The 26326-nt window shown below is 42.4% G+C and overlaps 1 protein-coding gene across 5 annotated transcripts in view; it reads right to left on the bottom strand.

Annotated features, from left to right (window-relative positions):
* RASGRP3 (RAS guanyl releasing protein 3) overlaps window positions 1-26326 on the bottom strand; it is a 113682-nt gene that overhangs the window by 38911 nt on the left and 48445 nt on the right. For 4 of the 5 annotated variants that reach the window (XM_006273182.4, XM_019500639.2, XM_019500640.2 and 1 more), the window contains exons 2-9: window positions 20439-20628; window positions 18102-18204; window positions 17509-17571; window positions 17039-17170; window positions 10305-10452; window positions 7596-7769; window positions 6362-6478; window positions 5792-6067 (exon numbers count right to left, since the gene is read on the bottom strand). In XM_006273182.4, the coding sequence (XP_006273244.2) occupies window positions 5792-6067; window positions 6362-6478; window positions 7596-7769; window positions 10305-10452; window positions 17039-17170; window positions 17509-17571; window positions 18102-18204; window positions 20439-20508 (1083 nt within the window). In that variant the 5' untranslated portion in view covers window positions 20509-20628. The remainder of the gene's footprint in view (window positions 1-5791; window positions 6068-6361; window positions 6479-7595; window positions 7770-10304; window positions 10453-17038; window positions 17171-17508; window positions 17572-18101; window positions 18205-20438; window positions 20629-26326) is intronic. The other variant, XM_019500643.2, reaches the window with a different exon arrangement.

The raw sequence follows: 26326 nt of genomic DNA, 5'->3' as shown, positions 1-26326 counted from the left end.
ATGATGTTATTTTTAGAGTACACACAACTCATTAGAGACATTTCAATTAATTTTTCCTTATGTTACCAATGTTCACCATTGCACTAAATAATTAGAATGGTTGATCATCATTGGATCACCTTCCTTTCATTAAGATTCATTCTTTTGATTAGTATATTGACTTTTTGGGACTTGCATGCTCATTTTGATAGCTCCATGGGATTCCAGATGTTCTCCTGAGATAGCACATTTGTTGTGGCTGTTACAGTATATACCATTCATATAGTTAATTATTTGAGTATTGGTCAAGGTTGGCATAGAATTCATCCTTGGTTTCATCAGCAGCATCAAGAGCCTGGGCATATACAATGATGACAGTGGCATATTGGCTCCCTGCCAGTTTAAAATAGAGAGTTATGAGGTGCTTATTAATTCAGTTAGGGAACTCACCAAGTCGGTTTATGAGTTCATTCTTAATGGGAAAATCAATTCCATGAAGTTGGCATTCTCTTTCCTGTTTAACCTTCCAGAAGATGGTATAGCTGCCTCCATGTTCTTTGAGCTGCCCATCTCTCACTCGCCAGGTCTTGCTCAGTGCAACTACACTGATGTTGTTTCACCTGAGTTTTTGGGTCACGATTGCAGTGCAGCACTCTTGGTGTTCATTATTAGGGTTTTCCATGAGGGTCCTGATGTTCCCAGTCCCAAAAATGATGGTGTGTCTTAGTTGGTATTTTCAGTGTCAGGAAGGTGATCCCACTGGATGTGGTTATCCACTCAGAAAGAAATACAGAATACTGTATTAGACGGCCTATGTTTAGGGAACCCTTTGAGCCCCCTCCTCATGTGGGGTGAGCAGAGTAGATCCTGAAGAGGACTGCTTAGTCACAGTTACAGCTGCCAAATCACACCCCTGTCTCATCCAAGTTCTAGACAAGCTTCTTGTAATTGCCGCTTTCATGCCAGTTCACGACTAGGAGCTTCCAGACCTCACAACCCTGCTCTTGTTGCCACTAGCTGGTCACCAAAGGGCTTGAGGAATGTGCTGGAAAAACTGTTTTCATGAAAGATGCCCGTGCATAAATTATTTTATCATGGACAAGCTGCTGCACATCAGCTTCCATGTGGCTCTTGACAGAATGGGACCTTGATCCAATGGCAAAGAGACCAGGACAACTGGGGATCTTGTTCTGCTGCAGCCTTCATCCATCTTTGTAGTCATTGAGATTCTAACATCTTCTTCTGCCTGCTTTGCTGTTGAGGACTTGTAGACCCATGGCTAGATGCTGGGTAGGTTTATTATAGTGGCAACATGAACTCATTGTTAAAGGCTTTTCTGGAGGGAAAGCATTGCTACCTGCTGTCCTCACCACACCCTGGCGGTACTGCCACTGCTTGGTCTGTGACTGCTTATTTGTCAGAGTTACTCCTGCTTATTTCACAGCTAAACTTCTTGAAGGTCATTCCACTGTCCCCCATCTGTGGACATGCTGGGTACAGCTCTGGGTACAGTTGGGCACAGCTCTGCCCCACAGCTCTGGTAATCCAGATCCATGGTGAGGCACTGAGTACTTTGGAAGCCCACAGAAGGCCCATTGATGAAGACATCCAACATGGTTTCAAATGTGCAACTTCAGCCTTTGGACGCCTGAAGAAATGGGTGCTTGAAGATTGCAACATCAGATCCAAAACCAGGCTCATGGTTTATCAAGATTTCATGATCCCCACTTTGCTGTATGGAGCCAAGACATGGATAACACACAGGAGACATCTAAAATTATTGGAGAAGTATCATCAACGCTGCCTGTGGAAGATCCTCCAAACCCACTGGGGAGACAGATGAACTAATGTTAGTGTCCTTCTGCAATTTGCAAACACCATGAGTACTGAGGTGATGATTTTCTGACATCAACTTCATTGGGCTGGCCATGTTATCTGGATGTCTGACTTCAGAATCCCAAAGCAACTTTTATTCTCCCAGCTCAGCCAACGTGTACACTCAGGAGGAGGGCAAAGAAAGTGCTTCAGGAATGTCCTTATGGCCAACTTAAAAAAAAATCAATATCAATATCAGCTCATGGGAGACTATTGCCCAAGACTGACCCAAATGTAGGAAGAGTCTGTTGCAGGGATCTCTGTACTTTGAAACCTCACAACGACTACAGGAGATGGAAAAGTGGGAATGGCAGAAACAGCATGTCATGGACTAAACCAAGAATCCAGTGCCACGCACCCCACACAGAAACACATGTCCAAGCTGCAGTGGAGTCTGTTGATCCATGATAGGCCTCATCAGCCATCTTTGGACACAGAGATAAGACAATCATGAAAGACAATCATCCTTGACTGTGAAGGATTGCCAAAGAAGACTTGTGTATATGTCTGCCCAACTTCCCTGCTGGTGTAAACACACATAACTTCATGGAAACTAATGATATTAAATTAGATGGTGAAATGAAAGTAGGGCTAGTAGTTTGAATTGATGGGTCCTATCCTGCTCCTACTGAAGTCAATAGAAGTTTTGCCATTTGGAGAAAGTGGCAGGGAAGCGGAAGGAGTGAGTTTGGGGTTGGAGATTAGTTACTTATGCCTATTAACATTCCCAAATATCTGGCCTTTAATAAGCTGATATTTGAACATGTTTGTTGAACATGGGCCAAGATCCACCTCCCCTTTAGGCAGGTAAGTAGAACTTACCTGTCAAAAATGACAGGAACCAGGGGCAGTAGGACCCAGGGGAAGCCATGGCAGTCTCCTGCAACAGCAGGGCCTGCCTGGCCCCGGCGCCGGCCCCCCAGCCGGAAGCCCCAGCAGAGGTTTCTAGCCTGGGAATATGTGGCTGCCCGGCGGGGGAACCTCAAGTAAGGTGGTGGTGGGGGAGGAAGGGCAGGGGAGGACTCCAGGGAAAAGTGGCCTGGGGAAAAGCTGAGCACAGGGAAAAGCAGCCCTTCCCCTGCCCCATAGCCAGTGCTCCGCATGGAGCTGTCCTGAGCAGGCACAGGCGGGCTGCAAGTGGCTGCAGTGTAGGGCGCTGGCCATGGGGCAGACGAGAGGCTGCTTTTCCCTGTGCTCAGCACCAGCTTGTAACCTGCCCTCACTGCCAGCCTGGGCCCCATGCCAGCTCCAGGCTCACCTGTTGGGGCTGTGCTGCGGCGGGAGCAGCTGCTTGGCATGGAGGAAAGCAGCCCCCCGCTTGCTGCGCTGGGCAGTATTTGCCACCGCCGCCTCTGTGCTGCCCAGCATGCGAGCTCTGGGTGGGCAGTGGCAGCAAACACTACCTGGCATGGCAAGCAGGAGGGTTCGGGGGGCACTTTCCTTTGCACTGAGCAGCTGCTCCCGCTGCAGCGCAGCCCTGACGGGTGAGCCCGGAGCCAGTGCGGGGCCCAGGCTGGCAGCAGGGGCAGGTTACAAGCTGGTGCTGAGCACAAGGGAAAGTGGCCCCTCGCCCACCCCATGGCCAGTGCCCCATGCTGCAGCCACTCGCAGCCTGCCTGGGGCTGCCTGTGCCTGCTCAGGACAGCCCGACTTGGGCTGTGAGCAGCTGTAGCAGGGAGTGCCAGCCACAGGGCAGGGGAGGGGCTGCTTTTCCCTGCACTCAGCACCAGCTCATTCCCTGCCAGTGAGCAGGGGGTCAGGGCTTTGCGCTGTCCCCCGTTGTACTGCAGAGCTGGGGGGCACTGGGAGTGAGTGGATGCGGGAGTCAGTGGGAGCACAGGGCTGTACTGGTCTCCCGGGGCCAGCACCGGCAGGGCCCAGAGCAGGGCAGCAGGGGTATAGGGGTCCCAGCTGGCAGGGGCTCTATGGAGCCGGGCCAGCTCCCCGGATCCACAGACCCCTGCCAGCCTGCACCCCACTTTGGGCCCCACCAGTGCTGGCCCTGGGACATTGGTCCCAAGACATTGGGACATTGGTCCCAAGATAGTGACTAGGGGGCTGGGCACCTGTCAAGGGGTGGGGCTATCCATGCAGCCCTTGACAGCTTGCTAAAATTGGGTAAGCAGCCTTCTGCCCAAAATAATTGCCCACCCCTGCACTAATACATCTAAAGGCAGAGCTGGATTTGGCCTGTGTGCGCAAAAAGGCATATATGTTGCATATTTAAGGGGTTGGGATTCATTATTCAAACTTAAGCACAAGGAGACATTTTTTAAGGATATGTAATTATTGAGTAATTCTCAATACTTCATGTATTTATAAATCAATTACAGAGTTTTTCATTGAAAGATAAGCAGTACTGCTTGGAAGAAAGTTTCCTGAGACTTCCTTTATCATCCCTTGGAATGGAAATTTTTAGCTCTTGGTTTAATTTCATTTTAATTTTTGTCCTATTTTATAATTATTTTAAAAAAATATGTTATAATCTTCTAATTTCAAAAAAGAACTGCACTGAACAAAAGGTAAGATTTACTTTTGGTTTGGTTTTTAGGTACCAGTACTTTGTCTTTCACTTCACTAGACTATAGAAAGGACTGGGACTTTCCAACTATTTGCATAGCCTCAGAACAGGTTAGTTAAGCAGCAGTTAGAGCTAAAAATAGCAAGCAAAAAATTGTGGCACCAAATGAATATTATCAATATGCAGCTGACTTAAATATATGGGGCTGGGTAAAGTGACCCTGCACTAGCTCCAACCCTTGTAAGGAATGAACCAGCTGCCTGCTGCCAAAGATGAATTCATATTGTGAAATTAAAAGGATTATAAAACTTGTTGTATATTGGAGAGACTGTACAGCAGATACTAATATCTCTTCATTAATTATCCCCCCTCTCATCTTTCAAAAGCAACCATTTCTAATAACAAATAGGGAAAGGCAATATTATCTCTGCAGCTGTTTTTCCTCTTTTACTCTGCTTCCCTGGAGAACTTCTGCTTGGAACCTTTCCTTGTTTTGCTGTACCTTGGCTACCTGTTTCAGATCTGAAGAAAATTTTTAAACATCACCTCTGAATTTGGTCCAGTGAGTGAAAAGGATATTAGACTGGGGTAGCTGAGGATTCAGAAGGGAGGGGAACACAGCATAGCACAAAGGGAGGACAACAGACAGTATCAGGGTGTGGAAGGAAGGATTAAGCTACCCACTGGTTTAACTTAGACCTTACTCTGGATTTTCACTATTTAAGTTACACCTCATTTAATTCTCTTTCATATAACTGAGTTTAATTTATGCATCGCTTCTGAATTTGGCAGTTAGTGATTCAAGCCATTTGTCAGCTTTTCACAGTTTCCCCTACTACATGCATCCAGGGGGAAATGTCATACACACCAGGACAAGAATATTCACTTTATTTGACATTCAGCTTCCACATATACTATTGATTGTTTTTCACCTTGTGTAAAGAATGGACTGTCTAGCTCACAGTCTGTTCATTTTTATACATATCTATGTAAAGGGTTTTACAAGATATTTAAAAGCAGGTTTTTAAGATTATATTTAGACATTTGAAATTAGCACTGACTTTCAACAGCCCTCAATGGCTACCACTGAAATAAATTAGAGGATTAGATCTTGGATGGGTGTGTTAAATTTTTCTAGACTAGATTTTTGGATTTAGACTAGATAATTTAGCTGATAGTTCAATGCCTAATGTCCAGCCATTAGATAAAACATTGGTACAAGTTCTCTTTGACCTTAAGTAGCCATTACTTACAGTGTTTTCTATTATATGTATTTTTGTCATATTTATCATCACTTGCATAAAAAAATATTAAGGAATTAATTGTGTACATCTTTATGTGAATAGCTCCTTTTACTTGAATGAAGTCTCATCTACCTATGATGGACAGGTGTGCTGGAACCTTCATAACACTTACTGTTAGCAGGTTAATTAAATCCATATTTGGTTCTAGATGATGGGAAGCAGTCTGCAGGGAAATCAGTTCACTCAAGGTCATGGAAAGCTGCTGCATTTTCACTATGTTTACTTTGTTCTCATCTATCCAATCTGGAAAGATGACATGGACAGCGATCAAGTCTTTCAAGTGTACTCCTAAAATGGGGATTTTGAAGCCAACACAGTCAGCAAAAGCTTTGCGGTAGTTGCAGTAGTTTCCATTGGAGGAGACCAGTTCTGTCATTTCATTCCAGTCCTATAAACAGCCATAAGATCCAAGACTCAGTAAGAGCATTCATAACAGTTCTTTGACCTATTCTAAATGACACCAAGATGCTGAATTTGTCCATTTCCTTCCCGTCACAGACAATCAAAAACAAGATATTCACACTCTAACTGTTTTTTATCAAGAGCAACCTAACTCTTTATTTATGCTTTAATGGGATTCAAGTGTTCTAAAGCCTAATATATCTTTACTGAAATACTGGTTATACATGAGATACTGGATTTTTCAGTAAAATATTTATTTATACTGTGGATCCCATTGTACCTTTGTAACCTCAGAAGATAGATGAGAGTGCGTTTCTTTGAGACGAGAAATAGAACTGTGGCTTAGACCTCCTACAACTGCCATCAGGGTGTTGAAGTTCTGGAGATGTAGCAACTTCTGCATGAGAATCAAACATATGAACATCAAGCTTAGGGAAATGTATTGCATGACACTGGATGACTGCTGCACCTGTGTTAAAGTGGATGAGTTAGTCACTGCTAAAATACAGTAGGAAGTGTATAGACCTGTAAATTGGGACACACGACATGAATATGTAATGTTAATATCTCCATTTTCTTGTAGAGCAGGGGCACACCAAAATAGGCAAACAGATAATTCATAGAATGCACCCAGAACACAAGAAAAGCAACAAAAGACCAACAGCAATGAGAAGGCATATTACATATTGAAGTGTACACTCTACAGCAACTCATTTGGCAGCCAGAATATTGTCCACCTGTATGGTACTCATCTACTACTCTGAGCCCTGAGTGCTTTTTCCTCCCCTAGCCATGTCTACTGCTGCAGCCATTCTACTACTGCACAGGACAGAAGGTGGGGAGTAGGAAGACAAGTGAAGAGTGGTTAGAGGCCTGATCATTAAATTGCATCTGCGGGTGCTTTTAATAACAAAGTAACAAGCAAGGGGCAAATACCCGAGCCATGCTGTTCTAGCACAAATTAGCCCACGTGCTTAAATTCGCTTAAACAGAGACTTTAATATAGAAATCAATAGGATTTGGGAAATAGCTTGTGCCATTTGCACAATGTAGATGGCTGTCCATGTTACTCAGGCATCATAAGGGCATACTTAACACTGCCTTACATTAAAATGCTGATCTAGAAATAACTCAAAGGAGAAGCATAAACTATGGATGAAAAAAATATTCATCAAAGAAACAGCTTGAAATCACAGTGGCAGAGTGGTTGTGGTATCTTGGAAAGCTCCAGCGGTGAGCTCAAGCCTGGCTCTGGGCTCATGCCAAAGGCAGTTCCCAGTTGACTCAAGATCTTCCAAATATTTTGTACATGAGTGCTTGGTCATTTTGGCTGGGGAGTCAAAGAGGAATGGATGTGATGTTAGCCATGTCCCTCCCTGGGAAACTGCTGTCTCTCAACTACCTAGTCCAATGGCTCTTCAGTTTTGGATGGACATTCCTCATCAGTTTTCTGCAGCAATGGTATGTATAATTTTCTTCTATCAGACAAAGCATGGTTCAAAGATTTATCTTACCTGTGCAATGTTGATAAACTTTGTAATTACTTCTGCCCTTTGCTGGGGTGTTGGTTTGCTGAGAACCATAAGCTGGACCCACTTAGAGATACCATTAAATAATGCAATAGATCTCTCCAGGGTAGGGTTGTTTTCCAAGCAGCCATGGATCACATAGCTTTGATAATCTATAAACTAGCCAAGGAAAGAAATGTACAGTTAAGCATTGCATAACACTTTTATCGTCAATGTGATACTTGTGCTACTTTTCCTTTAAAACAAGAGGCTGCTATTTCTATTAGGTTTCCCTACTGCACCTGGGCTACCTCTTTAAGTTATATGAAGATACTTTTATGAAAAATTTATAAAATGTTACTGTTAATGTATATATGTCAGAAAATAGAGCAACTCAATAGGTCTTGAACTTTACCTTCATAAAATCAGCTTGTGCTACAGATTATCCAATACTTATCCCCTCCAGCCATTTTTTCATTGTTCATCCTCTTGACACTGAAAAAATAAATGTTCTTTTCTTCTTGTACAAGTTATGTGGAGGTGACTGTGACAGTTTAATTCTCTTGGAGTGAATTACCCTCCAGTATTTTGACAGATTGCATTGCTGACCTAACAAGTGAAATCGATGGTTTTTTGCCACAAAATTCACGAGAGCCAGAGTTCTAGCCTGAACACAACACCTATTTCTTTGTCCACATTTTGATTTTTATCTTATTTTTTTCCAAGAAGACCCTTATGAAACATATTGTCATTGAAGGGATTTCAACCAGATTTATAGTTTCTTTTTTCTAGCCTTTTCAACTGTATTGATACTGCTTTACACGGCAGAGCTACTGTGACTGTGTTTGACTTACCCAAACATTTTAAATATTTATTTTTAACTGGCCCTCTAACAGATTAAGTCCAGATCTCCAGCAGATTTATCCTACTCTAACCTAAGTACACTATTCTTAAAAATATGAGCCCAAATTGCCTTTTCCTTGGTCTACTGAACAAAAATTGCTTATTTAGAGACCACCTAACAGCAGGTACAGTAAGTATCTTTCCAGGAGCTGAAAATTTACAACATCTCACTGCTTATAACCTTCCATATCTTTTTCCAACAATCCTCAATCCCCTTTTCTTTCCATTTCCCACCTTTATTATATGAAACCTACTAGGTTTTGAACTTAACTTTCAACCTACATCTACAGAAGTATGCTCTTCTCTTAACTCCCTGACTTGCCCCCTGCTAATTAGGTATGCTACCCCTATTAATAGCCACTTTTACCTTTATTTAAAATCTAACATGCCTCTATTTGCTCTACTTATCAACTTCTACCTCACAGTAGGGGAAACATAAGCTTAGCTGACTCCAGCCCATGTACCAGAAACCCTAACTGGTTCAGGAGAATTATCTGAGTTAGTAAACTCAAACAGATAAATTAACTATTATTATAACTATCAAATTGCAAGCTTCCAGTTTAAGCCACCAGTCCTTAAGGTCTCAATTTTCTCTCTGGGATTCCCAAGAAGCATCAAAATATATTTTAAACATTTTATTTAATGTCCAACTCTTTTCTTGGGCACTGTTGCATGTGAAAAATCATTTCCATCCCTCGTTAGACCTAGCATTATACAGATAACCCACGTTTATTCTCCCACATTGTATAGAGTTACTTCCCATTATTTAGAGTCCAGAATGGCAGAAACTTTACTTTGATTTTAAGGAAAACCCTATTCATGTCCGTCTCTCTTTTTTTCATCTCTTCATTGACTTCCTTATTCTCTCTCTTGAAGCATCAAGGATTAAAAAAAATCTGGACTTTTATTCCTTTTGGTTTCCCAAGTTTCCTCATAACAGTGTCTTTCTGCTAAGAAGAATTAAGTCTAGCAGCCTTACTGCTAGGATAGTTTCTACTTGCCATGAAAAGAACCAAGGTCAAGAGAGCATTTACTACGAATACTTGTTAAGAAGAAGCCAGTTCTTCAGTTAGTGTTTATAACACAGTTAAAACTAGGTTCCCCTTTTTGAGAGTCTCGCTTCGGTACTGCAATTCTAATATTCCTCTGATCTCCATTGTCATTGTCATTCAGTTTTTCCTTTTGTTCCAGATGTTTGAATTGGTGATAAGGAGACAAAGAAGATCAGTTCTGAATTTACCCTGGTTACCATCCAATGCCATTTTAGTCCAATATTTACTCAAGGAAATCTTTTGCATCTGACTTTACAGTAGGTATCAGTTTATTTCAGCATGGGACATACTGACTGCCCTCTTGCTTAGTTCCTTGAAAACTCAACACAAGTTGTTTTGCTGTGTTTTTGTAATTTAGTAAAATGCCAGATATGCAAGATCTGACGGGTGAGCAGATAGAGACTAAGACGAGCTGCCCTCCCAGGGTGAAGCATATACACTTCCATGACTATTGTAAGCATTTGGGAGTCAGGGTATTGCTTTATACTGGGGTCAATTTTAGGATGCACTAACTTAAGAATGTTCCTTTAAGAACACAGTACCCCTAATGTGTCCAGGAAACATGACAGGCTCTAAACATCAAATACCAAAATAGGGGGGAAATAATGGCACTTGTTTTATGTCCTAAGGGTGTAGCTGCACAGCACAATGAAGTCATGGAGCACAAGTGTTACCTTAAAGCAAATAAAGTCTCAGTTTAAGTGCAAGGCCCTATTAAGAGTATCATTGTGAGTGAAAGAAAGAGCTGTAGGTTTCTTACAGAAATGCGTCTAAAAGACTTGTGCTCTAGGAAAGTCAGGTGTTCGGCTAGTTCAATGGGCTCCAGATGGTCAAACAGCAGGCAGGCTTTTCCTTTCTTAGAAGTTTTTTTCCTTTGTGTGACTCTTCTCATCCAGTCATAGGAGGGACTGCAACAGAAAAGAAGGCTCATCAGATCCTGTCCACACACCTCTGAGTGGGAACCATTATCTGCTGTGGCCATGCCTAGGGGGTGCACAGGGGTACACGTGCACCTCCTGACAGGCAGTGCTCCGGGTTGTGGGGGCACCAGGAGAAGTGCCGCTGGCACTTCTGGGATAAGATTTGTGTTGTTTACTATCTGAAGTGCTGTACAGTATTAGATTCATAATGGGAACATGGACAATATACTCTCCTGTGCTATATTGTATCATATAATTCATGGAGATCTAACAGCTACGTTACAAAGAACTAGAAAAGTATTAGAGTGATATTGTAGCTATGATGATCCCCAAAAAAGTGCAGGAGGCAATACTTTTTGTATGTGATCTCTTTCATTAGACCAATAGTAGAGTTGGGAGAGATATAGAAATGGTTTCAGGAAAAAGATAATCCACTTCAGGTGTGTGTCTAAATGTCTCCCAACTATGCAGTTGGTTCACAAAAATCCATTACAAAGAAGATCAAGGTCTGACTAAAACTGACTTGAATAATAATTCATGAGGATTTAATTTATTTGTCTTTTAATGGCTGAGGCTAGGGACAGACATTACACATAAACCCTTAAACCAGATCAGAAACTGGTTTAAACCTGTAACAGAACATATGTTCAGTGAACATAAACCAATTTGAAAATGGCTGAAACTGGTTTGAGATAAATCTGGTTGAATGTAGTATCAGACTAAACTGATTTGGGTCAAACTGGCTTATGCAATGTCTATCCCAGATCCCTTGCTGGTTTAAGATAAACCAGACTCCCCCAGCATCCTGGCATGCTCTCTGGGCTGTACGGGGCTCTCTGCTCCACAGCAGAGCTGGCCCCTCCCCTCTGCTCCCTGGCTGCAGCTCTGACAAAGACTGCAATTACAGCAGAGTCTGCCTGGATTCTCCCTGCCCTCCTGCCCCCTCCCCTCCATCTCCCACAGCACAGGCCCCAGCCCAATGGACCCTAGGCATGTGGTATGCTAGCTAATGCTGAGAGGTGTCTGTGTGTGTCTTCAATTTTACTGGGATAGGTGGACAGAACAGTGACCCCTTAGGGAATTTTGGAGCTAATCAACAGGTTAGCTGGTAAGCTGTTTAAGAAGAGTTTTAACTAATGGAGAGAGGCTATTGTTTTGCTGATGAGGTGATAAACACTGTTATCAGCTCCCTGCTGGCTTGCTTGCCTGTCAGTTTGCTGCAGATAGTATAAAGAAGCAGGGAGGGAGATTGAAAAACTCTGTATCATCAACAGATGCATGCGCTGCACACCCCGTGATGCATCAAAGTGGTAGCAGTGGACTGGGGTCAGGAAACACTCCTGCCCCTTGAGCAGCCAGCAGTAAAAGCCTGGGATGGTGCAGGAAGACCTCCCTAATCAGAGGTTCTGCTGGGGCCTGGCCACAGCCCCCATCAGCTAAGTGCTATCCAAGGGAAAGTAGGGCTGCTCTAGTGCCCCCCAAGCTTCCAGCCTGAGACAGTGCAGGCATGTGCCTGAATTTCCTCAGTCCAGAGAGAATGTCTGTCCAGTTACAAACCAGTTCAGTCTAGCCAGGTTAGACTAACCTGCAAAGATTGAACCAATTCAGGCTCGGGCTTTTTGAATGTCTTTTCCTAGCCTGAAAGACCACAGGCCAAGAAAAAATAGAACAGTAAAGGAAAAGGCATCTTTTAGTTATATGCAACAGCTAGAAAAGGACTATGTTGTACTGACGAAGGAGGGACCCTCATAGTTACTCAGCACAGAATGATATGGCACATATTTTCCTTTGTGGTTTTTTGTAGAACAGGGGTGTCAGTGAGGATGAATGAGGGTTGCTGGGCCGGTCTATCAGCCAGATTGGGACCAACCCTCTGAGCCATATACAGCATCTGCTGTTCCAGGTCCAGCCTGTACATCACATGCAGAACATGCCAGTCCCATTCCAGGGCCTGCACTGGATATGGTGCTTGGGTTGGACCTGGCACTGCTTGCAGCACAGGAGGTTGGTCTGGGCTGGTGTGCAGAGCAACCCCAGGCCTAGCACATGCTTCATGAAGCACATGGGTTGGATTGACTACACACACTGCATATGGTATAGGGAGGCAGCTCGCTGTAAGCAGCACACTGCTGGATCAGTCCTGTGTGTTGGTTCTGGCATGCCCTGATCTGGACAGGCTCAATCTGGACTGGCCCCAGAATCAGTCAGCTGATCCAGGGCAGGAGCTCTATTTGGCCATATGTTAAATAGCATTGTTAAATCTTTGTTCAGTTTTAAAAATTTGCTCCTTAGGTCAATGGTTCTTAAACTTTTTTAGACTCAGGGTACCCCCTAAAAAATGCCAGCTCTTAGATTTCACTTGTTTCTTAATTATAGAAAAATAATAGCACAATTCTGAACTCAGCAAAAAGCACAACAGGTCAGAATGTTATTGACACTATGGATTCCTATTTGAACTCTCTCTGAGTTTATCACATGAATAATGTATAGGTCATAGGTGGGCAAAATATGTCCTGCAGTCCACCAGGCCATTCTATCCAGCCCACAGAGCCCATAAAAAATTTAGAAAATTAATATTTATCTGTCCCTAGCTGCCTGTCAAAGATGACAAGCTAGGTACAGCAGGACCCAGGGGGAGCCAGCAGCAAGACCCAGCAGCTGCGGCAGCAAGGCCTGCCTGGCCCTGTCCCCCCAACCCCTTCCTCCACCCTCCACCCTTAGCCAGAAGCTTCTGCCCAGCAGAGTCATCTGGCCTGGGACCCTGGGGCTGTTCCCACCTTCCTCCACCTGAGAGAGACATTCAGATAAGAAGGAGGTGGGGGAGCAGGGGAGGACTGTGGGTGATCGCCCCAGTCCCCAGGGCCAGGCCGGGTTGGCTCCTGTGGTCCTGGTGCTGCAGCCAGGAACCACGTGATGCCAGAACAGTGGGCGGGGCAGGGTGGGTGGGGAAAGGAGCGGCGGCATCAGGCAGGAAAGCAGGGAAATGGTGGTGGCAGGTGGGTGGGGGAAGGAGCTCCCCACTTTCTCTGCTGGTGCAGCTCAGCTCCATAGAGCCCCAGCCAGCCTGTCCCCTGTGCTCTTGCCACCCCACTCTGGGTCTCTGCCAGTGCTGGCCCTGGTGTACTGGCATGGGCCTCATGCTCCCACACAGCTGTCCCTGCACTCCTGCACATCCGCTTACTGCCAGTCCCCACTGCCTGCTGCTTCCATTTCCCTGCTTTCCTGCCTGTCACCCACCACTTTGGTACCATTTGGTTCCCGGCTGCAGTGTCCAGCTGCAGGACTCAGCAGGAGCTGGCTTGTCCCCTGTGATTCTTGGCCAGCTCTGTGTGGTGCTGGCAGGGCTGGGCCACTTCCTACTGTGTCCTGCAGTTTCAGCCACACAGCTGGGATGTGGTGCTGGAGCAGCAAGCAGCAGGGAGTGGAAGCAGCAGGAGAAGGGCAGTGGTGGCAGATTGGGCAGAAGTGGCAGCGAGTGGGATCATAGGGCCCACGCCAGTGCCCTGGAGCCAGAAGGGGCAGGAGCATGTAGCCCAGGCTTTGAGGAGCACTGGTGGGGGCTCTGCCTGCCATGGGGGGGTTGTGGGCAAACCCTCCCCCTCCATGTATGCCACAACTCTCCCCAGCCACTCTTCTCCCACACACAGCCTCTCACCAACCCCATACCCACCCACACACACCCCCACATGCTCCTCTACCCCACATCCACACCTTCACACCTATCCCCCCCACACACCCCCACACCACACATGCCCACAGCCCCCCACCAACCTATACCCACCCACCCATACGTCCCACATTCCCCCACAATATACAAGAGTAAGACTTCATTTTAAGGTATTATATAATCACCTCTATGTAAACTACACCAGCGTTTCCCAAACTTTTCCATCCCATAGCACACTTATATGAATTTAAAAAAATTGTGGCACACCACTCCCTGCCCCTGCCCCCAACAGGTAATATGGCCACCACTGCCACCACCCACCGCCCTGTGTTGCCGCCATTCCATGGAGCAGGTGGAGGGGTGGCGCGTGGCACTGGCTGGAACCACTCCTTGCTGGGAGCCATGCCCCACAAGAGCATTACAGACAGACAGACTAGGCCTTTTATATATATAAAATGTTTTGTTTATTCATTATTTGTGTGACTTTTCAAAAATTCCGTGGCACACCTGTTCATGTCTGACAGTGCACCAGTGTGCCACAGCACACCGGTTGGTAAACAGTGCACTACACAAACACATGTAAATCAGGACAAACATATTTTTTTAAATCAAATTAATGCATCTTGTAGTAGATGTAGTTAATTTTTAGAATATAATTTGGTATTTTTCTGGTTCTGAGATGGCAAACCTCCTTGCTGAATGGAGTATTTCCGGGAAGGAAGGAGAGGGACTTCTGGTGTTGAAGGTCAGGGGTTAGAGGGCGGGACTTCTGGTCCCAAGATGGTGACCAGGGGGAGAAGCACCTGTCAGGGGGCAGGGCAAGCCTTGCAGCCCTCAACAGCTTGCCAAAACTTAGTAAGTGGCCATCCGCCTGAAGTAATTGCCTGCCCCTGGTGTAGGTACTTCCAGAAAGGGGAGGGGGGGGGTTGCACTTTATGTCAGTGAGCAATATACATCAACCCTCATCAAGACAGAATCCAAGGTTGAGGAAGTAGAAGGATTGTGGGTAAGGCTACATGGGGGGCAAGGAGAAAGGGATTTGGTGGTAGGGGTCTGCTACAGACCCCCACACCAAGGGGAAGAAATAGATGCGCGGCTCCTGAGGCAACTCTCGGAGACCATAAAAGCTAAAGAGGCGGTAGTCATGGGGGACCTAAACTACCCGGACATCTGCTGGGAGATGCAGACAGCAAAGTCCCACCGCTCACGCAGGTTTCTAACCTGTGTACAGGACCTCCACCTGACACAGGAGGTGCATGGTCCCACTAGGGGGAATGCCATACTGGATCTAGTATTGGCAACAGGGGATGACATGATAGGGGACCTCCAGATCGGTAGCCACTTGGGAGACAGTGATCACCTAATAATAGAATTCAACATAAGACGTCGAGTGGTTAAGGTAACTAGTAGGGTGAAAGTGCTAGACTTTAGGAAAGCATAACATAACATAACATAACATAACATAAACACAAATAGGACTTCTGAAGCTAAAGCCACAACAGCACACTGCACACATGTGCCCTAAGAATCCATTTTAAATTAATCAGATTTCAAATAAGACATTTGCAACAAACTGACATAAAAGTATGGTGGGAGGGTTAAAACAAAATGCTTTGGTTAAGTTAACCATTTGTTAGTAATTATTCTTCTAGCTCTAAGCACACTGAGAAATGTACTTTTAGACATAGAATTCAAAATATTATTTAAAATATTAACTTTAAGACCCAACACTCATGCCCTTTCATTGTAATCTTTGTAAAAAATGTCTTACAATCTTCCCTGACATAAAAGCTTCTTTCCATTCTGTTTTTCTTTACATTAGAAAACACTAGTAAGTGTCTTCTATAGTCTAAAGGAAACCTGACAAGCAGATGGACTAACTAACGAAAGAGCTAATATGGCTTCTTTGCTGACATTAGAAATTCAAAGGTATAAGATTCCAATGTAAGGCTCTATAATTTATATTTCTAATAAAAGTATGGCTAAAACTAAGCACTCCAGGTATTATGCAGTTAGAAAAATACCACAGAGATGGTATTTTTACACTGCAGAGATGCATCAAACACTGTGAAATAATCATATTCAGAGTAGGAACTGAATTGTCAGAGATTTTTGGAAGCTAGACAAGGAATCTGAAAAATCTTAAGGTTCCCTGTTAAATGTGATACTTGCAGCATACATAATAAACATACCCTGTTTAACCATGCCCTGTGGGATGACTGGTGCAATGTTCACTCATTCCCTGCAAAGAGAACAATGTTTTCTAGCAATAGTAAAGTAGTGTTTTTTTCTTACCAGCATTGACTTTGCAACACACATGGGCAGGGACATAATTTATTCCTTTCAGATGTATATAAAAATGCAGTAAAGAGAGGATTCTTCTTCCTTAAGAATCATACAGGTCTATCTTTATAATCATAAATGGGATGATAGCTTTATTTCAAATTTTGGACTGAATACCACTTTTTTGGAAATTGCTTGCTGGTGTTCTCCACTAACTCACTTTGGGTGCCTATACACATACTCTGATCCATTCTAATTGAGTCTGCTCTGCATTCTAATTAGAACACTCTAGCATTGCTGCAGCGTCATGTGTATAAGGTCCCATGGGTTTAAAAATGGCCACTGGAGTACTTTAACTAAAGCTTGTCAACTGAGCTTTAGTTAAAGTATCCCACAGCCCTTTCTAAATGCATGGGGGCTTAATAGATATGACACTGTGGCATTTTAATGAGAGTGTCTATCCTGGAACCACTTTAATTAAAACACGCCCCCATCCCCAAGTATTTGCATAGGCACCCTGAAGCCCAAATGCGATCCTCAATCTGAACACTTCCTTTGCAGGACTCTGGCATTACAAAAAAAAAAAGGAAAGGTGCATAAGCACCTGAGAGAGTATAGCCTTACATGCTAGAGATGTCAATAAGGTGGATATGAGCCTCATAACCAAGCTGGGTGGCTACTTCCCGGAATTCCTCGGTCAGACGGATTAAACCAAGATCCAAGTTAAATTCTGCAGGAAACTCCAAAATCCAGTATCTGAAATCATGAGAGAAAGATTAGTCAAAGATCCAGGCACAACATTCTGGAACTGCATCGATGAACTTCTGATGTGGTGCCAAACTAATCTGAGTGTTATACTTCAAAGAATGAAATACAAACCAGATAGTGGCATGAGTTTTTAGAAAGCGGTCATGCTTGATGCAGTGGAAGTTTCAAAAGGCTGAATAACTCCAGATGAACATTTATGTTTAAAACAGGATTGCATCCCTTGCTCCACCACCATCCAGGCAAAAGCATTAGTAGAGGTTGACTGGTTTAAAAAGCTCTTATAAAATGTACAAGAACTGACAGTATTCATACAACTACAATTTTACCTCATGAAATAGCAGATTTTTAAACGGAATTCGTCGCAATTTTCCCCGCTGGCATCTCTATAGGTAGACTAGTTAAGGAAGGAAAAAATCATATTTATGGTTTCAGCACCATTTACTTTGTAGTGACTGGTCTGTTGAAAGAGATGAAGTATACTTCCTGAGCACTTGTTCAGCCAAACAATTATGTGCTGAACTTAAAGAAAAAAGAGATAACAGCTAGTAAAAAACAAGTATGTCTTTAGGCCACATAGATGCCATTTCCTACTTGGCACCTTCTGCTCTAGGGAAATCATGCATCCAGTACACTCTGTTTTTTCTGGGCAAATTGTTTTCCAGAAAAACTGGCTAACCAAGGAAATTAACAGATATTTACAGATGCAGGGGAGATTTTCAAAAGGTACAAATGACATGTAGGTGCTTAGATGCCAAACTCCCATTGATTTCAATGGGCATAGGAGTAGGCCCTCAGTCACTGCAGAACCACATATTCTGATAACACTATCACTATTTAATAAATAGTCTGTACATGATATTAGAGACACACTTGGCTTCCAAAGTACTAACAGAAGGTTTTGTGGCTCTTTGAAGGATATATGGAGAGAAGTTTGCCTGCCAGTTCTGTGGAAGACAGATACCATCGGTGCATTAAAAGGAATGTTCTTGGCAAATGAGTGGTGCCCAGACCTCCTTTGTCATCTGCAAAACAGAGACACTTTCAAAACAACTGGCCTTCAATATTCAAATACTGAAATCTAACAACTTTCAGATATTCATGATCCATTACCTCCCTTAAGGGCAGTCAGATATATTAATATTAAAAATGAAATTATATTAAAAGTATTGTCCATTAAAATATTCTCAAAAAGTATATCAACTGAGTAGTAAACAAACTCAAACAAAAAATGCTTTTCTAGCAGTTCAAGTTAATGAATTGCAATGGCTATAGCATGCCAACAATTATAAAAGCAAAGTGTAAAATGGAACACAAATGAACCACCCCCCTTTCCCCAAAAGAAAAAAAGGTATATTTCCACTCTCCAAAAAGCCTCCAAATATATCTCACTCTCTAAAATAAATATTTCTTATGAGGCGCACAATGGTGATGCAACACAGAAGTGTCTTCCTTCAGATCTACTTAGCGTGATTTTATAAAAGTCATAAATTTTGAACAAAAAATGAACATTGATACCAACTGATCACAGTGACCAATTATGTGCTTATATAAATCAGAATTCTAGATTAATGAAACACATAAGTACTTAGAAGGTCAACGGATTTATCCAATTTTAAAATGACCATCAGAAAATTCAGTTTTGTCATTTACTGAAAACAACTGTCATGATGACCAACTATCACATTCGAGAATGTAGCTTTTGCTGGGCATGTATACATGAGACACTAGAAGTACAATAGAGTAATTCTACTGTGCCTTAGCATGCCATGGCAAAAGCCATGCTAATGTGTTAAGGCACAGTAGAATTAGTCTACTGCACATTAGCGTCACCCAAAAGATGCATGCTGATGCTACTGTGCAGTAGTGCTGATTATGGCGCATTAAATTAGTGTACCTGTTATTACAGGTACTAAACTTAATGAGCCATACATATAGGCATTAATGCACATGTAGATGCCTACAGAGAAGTAGTAGAGAGAGTAAATGTAAATGAGACAGAGTAAATCAGAAAGAAAAGAGACAGAGAGGAATAGGAAGCCCATATACAGTGGACTTTAGTAAACAAAGAATGTGTATAGGTGGTTGGGAAGTGTGGGATTCTGAACATATAAGATGTGCCCAGACTCTGTTGTCTATGTCCTATGTGAGATCATTGTTTTAGAGCCAGATGCACACACTAGATATGGTCTTGACACAGTGGTATGTCTATCTGAATTCAGCTGCAGGATTCAGTCCTTTGTTATTTATGTCATGTCCATCAGTGTTTAGGCATTTATTACTCTCTTCAAAACTGAAGTCATATTATAATCTCATTCAAATTGAGGGCTGTCATGATCTTTAAAAGCCAGATGCCTCATTTTAATTAAGATCCTAATTCAAAGCACTTAAGCACCTGCTTAAATCCAATTGACGTCAATGGGACTTTGGCCCATGTTTGGGTGCTTTCGTGAATCAAGGCCTATTTTAACTCCCCTTTCCACTTTAAAAGGCATGTCAGAGTCCACAAAATACAGTAGGAGGATTAATTTTCCTTAATAAAACTACAAATTGGGAAGTTTATGACCTCTCCCAACCTGAGTTTTATGATCAGTGATTTCTGTTTTCAAAAGAGTAAAAGTCATTTCTATTTATAACAATTCATAAAGGCACACATAAAGTACTATATTATTGACCCTAGAATCTCATAAATGGAAACAGTTTCTATAGGCAATGGTTCATTAAAATGAGAGCCTGAAATCATATTACTACCAATTACTACATGACACATGAAAATCTTCCAGAATTAGGTCTAAAAGACCCATGTAACAACAATGCAAAACAAAATCAACACATGGAGAAATCAATCCATACTTTTATAAGGAATCACAGACAAGTCTTTAAATACCAGTAATTCAATGGTACACTTATCTAATCTTAATACTGATTTTAAAAATCATTATATCCATCCACCTTGCATTGCAAGAAAATTACCATATTTATTGTGTAATGTTTTTGATTAAAAACAAGTAGTGTTTGAGCCCACCATATCAGAAGAGAGGCTGTCTCTTCCTGACACACAAACAGATGAAAATATTTCCTTCAACCTTTTCGATTAATGTTTTCCTCTGGGCTAGAACCAAGTATGGACAATGTCAAAGAAAAGATACTTGTTTGCCGAAGGAAGCACGGACTGAACAAGGTGGTAAAAGAAGCGAAGTTATAAGAGAGGATGCATTTCAAAAACAGCAAGGAGCGAAACAAATTAACAAGCTCATACCAGACATTTCAATACAAGTGTTCAAAAGATCATCTAATGTTGCAGCTTTCCCAAGTGTATTTGACCCCATTTTCCTTTAGTCGTTGTCAAAAAATTAGAGCCATTTTCACCACACAGAAGAATATCTACAGTGAAATAGGCCTTATCTCTTTATGGCGGGTTGCATTCTTAGCTGGACTTCATGGAAAACCTGCAGATAAAAATAAAGAAAGAGAAATTATCATAAGAGGACTGTCCTGAAGCATTAACAGGATGGACTATTTGCAGTTCAGAACATCCTTTTGTAAACTGATTCCCCCCCCCCCCCCCCCCACACACACACACATACACAACACAAAGAACATGAAAGATCCTCATACATTATCAGTCCATTCCAACATCTATTAAAGTGTTTAATTATTTGTTTGCTAGTTCAAAATAAATCCATAAAGATGTCAGAAAGCACAAACCAGATATTATGCTAGGACATGACTCATGTACAACGATGCACATTAGTACAGATCATTTTATTTACACTTAATAACACGTCTTGTTGACACCTCAGCATGATAAACTGTGCTTTATTAGTGGTCAGTTTTTAACATAATGCTTTTAAGTGTGGGGAAAATGTGTAAAAATGGGTAATAATACAGTTCATAAGCACATTTTAGAGAATACATACTAAAGTAAAAAGGAAGAGATTTTCAGAGATATTAATTACAGTTAGGTGGTCATCTCCTATTGAATGGTAGTGGGGGCTAGGCACCCAAGTGTCTTTTTATGAATCTCTCCCTAATTGTAGGGACTTTACAAAACACTCCTTGCAATGCCCATTAAAACATGTCTACTTTTAAGGACTACACATGGCTGATTTCAAATTTCTAGAAATATGGCCAGCCTTTTAACAGCTAAAATTAAAAAGCAGCAGACAACAGTATTTGTATCCTCTATAAAATTTCTAGAAACCTATATTTAAAGTATCTCAATTTTTTAAATGTATGAAAGTTTCCTTTATATGTGTGGTAAATAAATATGTGGTAACCAAAAATTTGTAGCACATTCAACAACTCTGTAAGGAAAGAAACCACTGGAGGGATTACACTGGCATATGACAATTAAAGCATTGAGGGAATGCAAGGAAGTTTCTTTTAAGTGAGCTAGGTATGGTTTCCCTCACTGTATGTGGGTTTTGTATATGAAAATTTGCTCTTATGCGATGACCCTTTTTATACCAAAAATTTGTTTTATGCAAGGTAAATTCACTTGTATGCAATCAGCATGGTCGAAGCCCACAGTCAGCTGTTTTGTGCAGTGCATTGTGGGAGTGACACACACCAAAATATAGTCTCCTGTGTGGCTCTGTGCTCCAAACACATCTGCGACATGTTTCTGTAGTTGCCATCCCCATTATGATAGTGCCCTGTGCTTGTGTGTACTGTCTGGTGTTGGCGAGTACCAAAATTGTCTTGCAAAAGCAGTAGAAATGGGTCTGGGGGTCAGTACAGCCGAGGTCTTGGAACATATCCCTATTTGTTACAACGTAAAGTGGATTCCCTTTGTGCAAATTCAAGTTATATGCTGTTTTCCAGGAACACATGTACAGCATAAAGCAAGGGAAACCTATACAATATGATTTTTATATTGGGTGAGCAGTAACAATGCAGCATCTCTGCTCTTCTCAGAGATACACATCCACCATATGCTCCAGACACTCATAACAACCATAGCTTTGTATCCTCAGGGAAGTTTCTGCACCTCTTTTACTAAAATTATCCCACTAACCTATCTCTGACATACCCTCACATTGCCTTCACTACACAGGTCTGCAGAAAAATGAAGGTGAGACTGTGGCATGCTTAGTCTAGCACACACAGGCTAGTTTTAATCTAGTTAGCACAGGTAACAGTAGCAATGAAGACATGGAAGCCTGGGGTGCCTATACACATGCTCCAGTGTGTTCTAATTAGTATCCAATTCATTTTGCTTTTAAGATTTTCACTGTAATACATGGCCAAGATTTACAAAAAAGAATTGGTACCTGAAGTTAAGTTCTTGGCTAAGAACAGACAGTCAAAAAGCCACAGGCTGAAACAATTCAGTCTTCACAGATTCTCTATGTGTAGATTGACCCCATAAAGAACTTGTATTAACAAAATCAGTTAAGTTTGATATTACATTCATCCAGGCCTATCTTAAACTAGTCTTGGCCATTTTGAAAGAGGTTTATGTGCACTGAACTTACAGGTTTAAACCAGTTTCCAATCACTTAAACTGGTTTATGTATAACATCTGTCCCTAGCCATTATGGGTGAGCTCTAATGAGGGACATAGGTGCAATGCAGCCTATTTGGGGACCAGGTGCCTGAATAGAAACAAGAGCCATGTGTTAGGTGCCTTGGCTCCTATTACATATAGCGGGACACCTCAGAATAGGTACTAAAACAGTGATTCTCAACCATGGTGTTGGAGCATCCTGGTATACGCTGAGATCCTTTTCAGGGTGCCATGGAGTGCCGTGCAATATTAGCACTGCTAGGTATGCAAACACTGGCACATGATTCACAAGATAAACCTAGAGTTTTCAAAGTTTGCTGGGGTGATCTGACCCCAGCTGACTTCCTGCTGACTACCTTGGGCAGGGGGTTGGACCCAATGATCTTGCAAGGTCCCTTCCAGCCCTAATGTATAAAATAGGAATTTATAAAATAGGAATCAATAATGTCAAATGCATTTTGACCTGTTCTGGTCTTTCTGAGTCCTTTGCAACAGAAGAATTACTCTTACTTTTTTGTAGTAAAAAAACAAGTGAACATTACGATGATGGGCAAGTCTGACAAGGGGTGCCTTGAATCAAAAATGGTTGAAAACCCCTGATCTAAGAAGAGAAAGCTGAAGGGAAATTTGATAACAGGCTTCAAATACCAGAAGGGTGATTTTAGAGAGGATGGAGTTAGACTTTTCTTTGTAGCTGTAGGGAACAGAACTAGGAACAATAGCCTCAAACTGCCATAATGGCAATTTAGGTTAGTGAGTAGAAAGAACTTCCTGACTATGAGTTGGGACTACCTAAGTCACGGCAAGATAACAGGTTTTTTGTGGCTCGCTCAAGCTGTGCAGAGCCTATTTTGTAGAGGCCCCACCTCTCTCCACTGATTGGCAGAAGAACCCTGGTAGCCCTGCCCCTCATCACTGATTGGCAAAGAGCCTCTTCATTCAGTCTATATCACTACCACTTTCTTTGCCCTTCCCCTCACCACTGATTGGTAGAGGGTGTCTTCATTCAGTCTACCTCACTACCACTTTTTTTTTGGTTGATTTTGTGGGATATTAGCTTTAATCTATTGAGGCCAATGCCAGATTTCTCGGTGATCTCAGACAAAGCTGTTTTTTGAGGTTTCCATTACATCTATGAAACTGTGATTTAGAGAGGTCCCTGACTATGAGACTGATTAACCATTTGAACAGGCTACCTAGATAAGTTGTGGAATCTCCATCCCTGGAAATTTTCAAGAACAGGTTAGACAGACACTTGGCTGTCAGGAATGACAGGCCCTTCTACCTTTTTATTCAAAGAACTGAACATGCTCACTCTTTTAAATAGGGCTGGAGGAGGAACCCTCTATCTATACATCAGTCTAGTACTCATCCAGGAGTTGAAAACACAGTTTTTTCCCCCTCCTTAGCCTGAAGGGTTTCAAAGGGGGACCCTTCAAAGGGGACCTGCATCTCTAGTCTCTCATAAAACTGCATTTCCCACCAGAGTCTTAGCAATTCTGGGTGCTCCATTCCTTTTGAAGCCAGGCCACGGTGCAGAAAGGAATGCAGTATTCATGGGCCCAGAGAGAGAATACAAGAGGTCTAGTGGTTATTGTACTCACCTAAGAGAAATCCTGGCTTCCAATTCCTGCTCCCAAAACCATTAGTTTATTTGAAGTAAAAAAGTAGTGTGGCTATAGAGTACAGTTGCTCCCAGAGTTAGGTGAGATTAGAACATGGCCCTTCAGTATCCTACATTTTTGATTTATTTCCTAAAGTTTTTCTCTAAGTCCCATTGTAAGCACCTAAGTCAGTTATTGCATCTGGTCTTATGCCTTGAAAATAATTGGGTTTATTTTCCAGAGCCAATCACCACCAACTTGTGCTGACATTTAAAAAAAAATATATCAGGCTACACATTTTTGTATAGGTAAGTCCCTGTATGTTAAAATACTGCTTCAGTTAGGTCTTGCAGGAATCATTACTGTACATATTCCTTGCTCCAAGAAAGCAGAGAAACAGAATGGTAGGGATTTGAAAAGTAAGGGATTTGAAAAGCAAGGACTTTTCTGTTTTGTTAGTGTTAATTACTTGTTTAGCAGTGTTACCAAAGAGGAGAAATAGCAATAGGTAATAGGGGTGTGCGAAGTTTCAGTCACCAATTTGATTCAGAGAAGATTCGTCCTGATTCAGAGGCTGAATCACTGAATCCAAATTGAATCAGGAGACCAAACAAACCCTCTGAATTGATTTGGACCCTCTGAATTGATTCGGAAAAGATTTGGCAATTCAGAGATTCAGAAGGCAGTCTTTCAGGGGAACAGAAACTGAGGAGTGGGGGAGGAAAGATTAATATCTGTAGCTGGGCAGTGACTGTGATCTTTCCCTGAGTCCCCTTCCAATCACAGTGCTCTGCGGGAGGGACATAGAAACAGCATATAAGCCTCTGTCTGCTTGATGTACAGTTTCCCAGAAACCCTTGTACCTATCTCCTTGAAACCTGGCAGGCTTCATGGCCTCAAAAGGGGCTACCACGCCTGCTATTTTCACACTGCTGTGCCTTAACACACACACAGTCATATATATCACGAGTTTTGCTTGTCTGCACCTTGAGGTGCAGTTTCCCAGAAACCCCTACACCTATCTCCTTGAAACCTGGCAGCCCTCAGAAGGGGCTAACATCCCGGCTGTTTTCATTTAAATCAAAGTTATAGGTATTTCAGTGATACCCCATTATAGTCTATGGCTGAGTCACCAAATCTCTCTGAATTAGTGCCAAATCTTATGAAGCTAATTTGTCCGAACTGATTTGGGACAGTGATCTGAATCTCCAAATTGAATCACTGTCATCTGAATTGGCCTAATCCGAATCAAATACTTCCCTATTCACACAGGCCTAATAGCTAATGTCCCAATGTGAACCTTGATGATATTTTTGTATTATGGCTTTTGCCCACCTAGCAGTACCTTACAGTCATTAAAGGATTTTATCCTCATAACATTCCCTTGACATAAGGAACTGTTCTTCCCATCTTTACAGATGAGGAAGTTACTGAGTCACAAGTTAGATTAAGTAATTTGGCCAAGGGGGATGAGCCAGACCCTAAATCTTTTGCATCCCAATTTTGTGCATTCCTATTAGACCAATTGGGCTAATTGTTTCACTAATGTACCAATATTATTTAATCTGAGGTCCAGGGGCAGATCTGAGGGGGAGGGAAGGGGGGATTCACTGATACAGTTATGCCCCACTTTGATTCCTGGTCCTCTGAGGCTTTAAAGCCAACTGCCTGGGAGGGGTGGCCACATTTCTATGTGCTGAAACAGTCAGTCAGTCAACTTCATGAGTCATTGTCATCTCCCTGATTCCTGGTAATTTCTACCTACTCCACAGGTGTTAACAACCCTCCATCCTTTTTAATGGGTTTGATGTTCCACTACTTGATGTCCCTTTCTTTTGCAATGTCACTATCTGTTAGACATTCCTGGTAATGTCTCTTTTCTATTTTCACAGCCCTGCAGACTGTTTTTAGCTATAGCTGAAAACCTTAACTCTGCTGTAATAATATTAACTCAGGTGTAGAAATGATTGACAGTGAAGTATTAGAGGCACTGTCAATGTGCTCAAGAAGGCTAGATTTTGTTTTATGAAT

Source organism: Alligator mississippiensis, chromosome 1, assembly GCF_030867095.1.
Source record: "Alligator mississippiensis isolate rAllMis1 chromosome 1, rAllMis1, whole genome shotgun sequence".
Lineage (NCBI taxonomy): Eukaryota > Metazoa > Chordata > Crocodylia > Alligatoridae > Alligator > Alligator mississippiensis.
The sequence above is the reverse complement of the archived record's forward strand: the minus strand, read 5'-3'. Positions and strand labels throughout refer to the sequence as shown.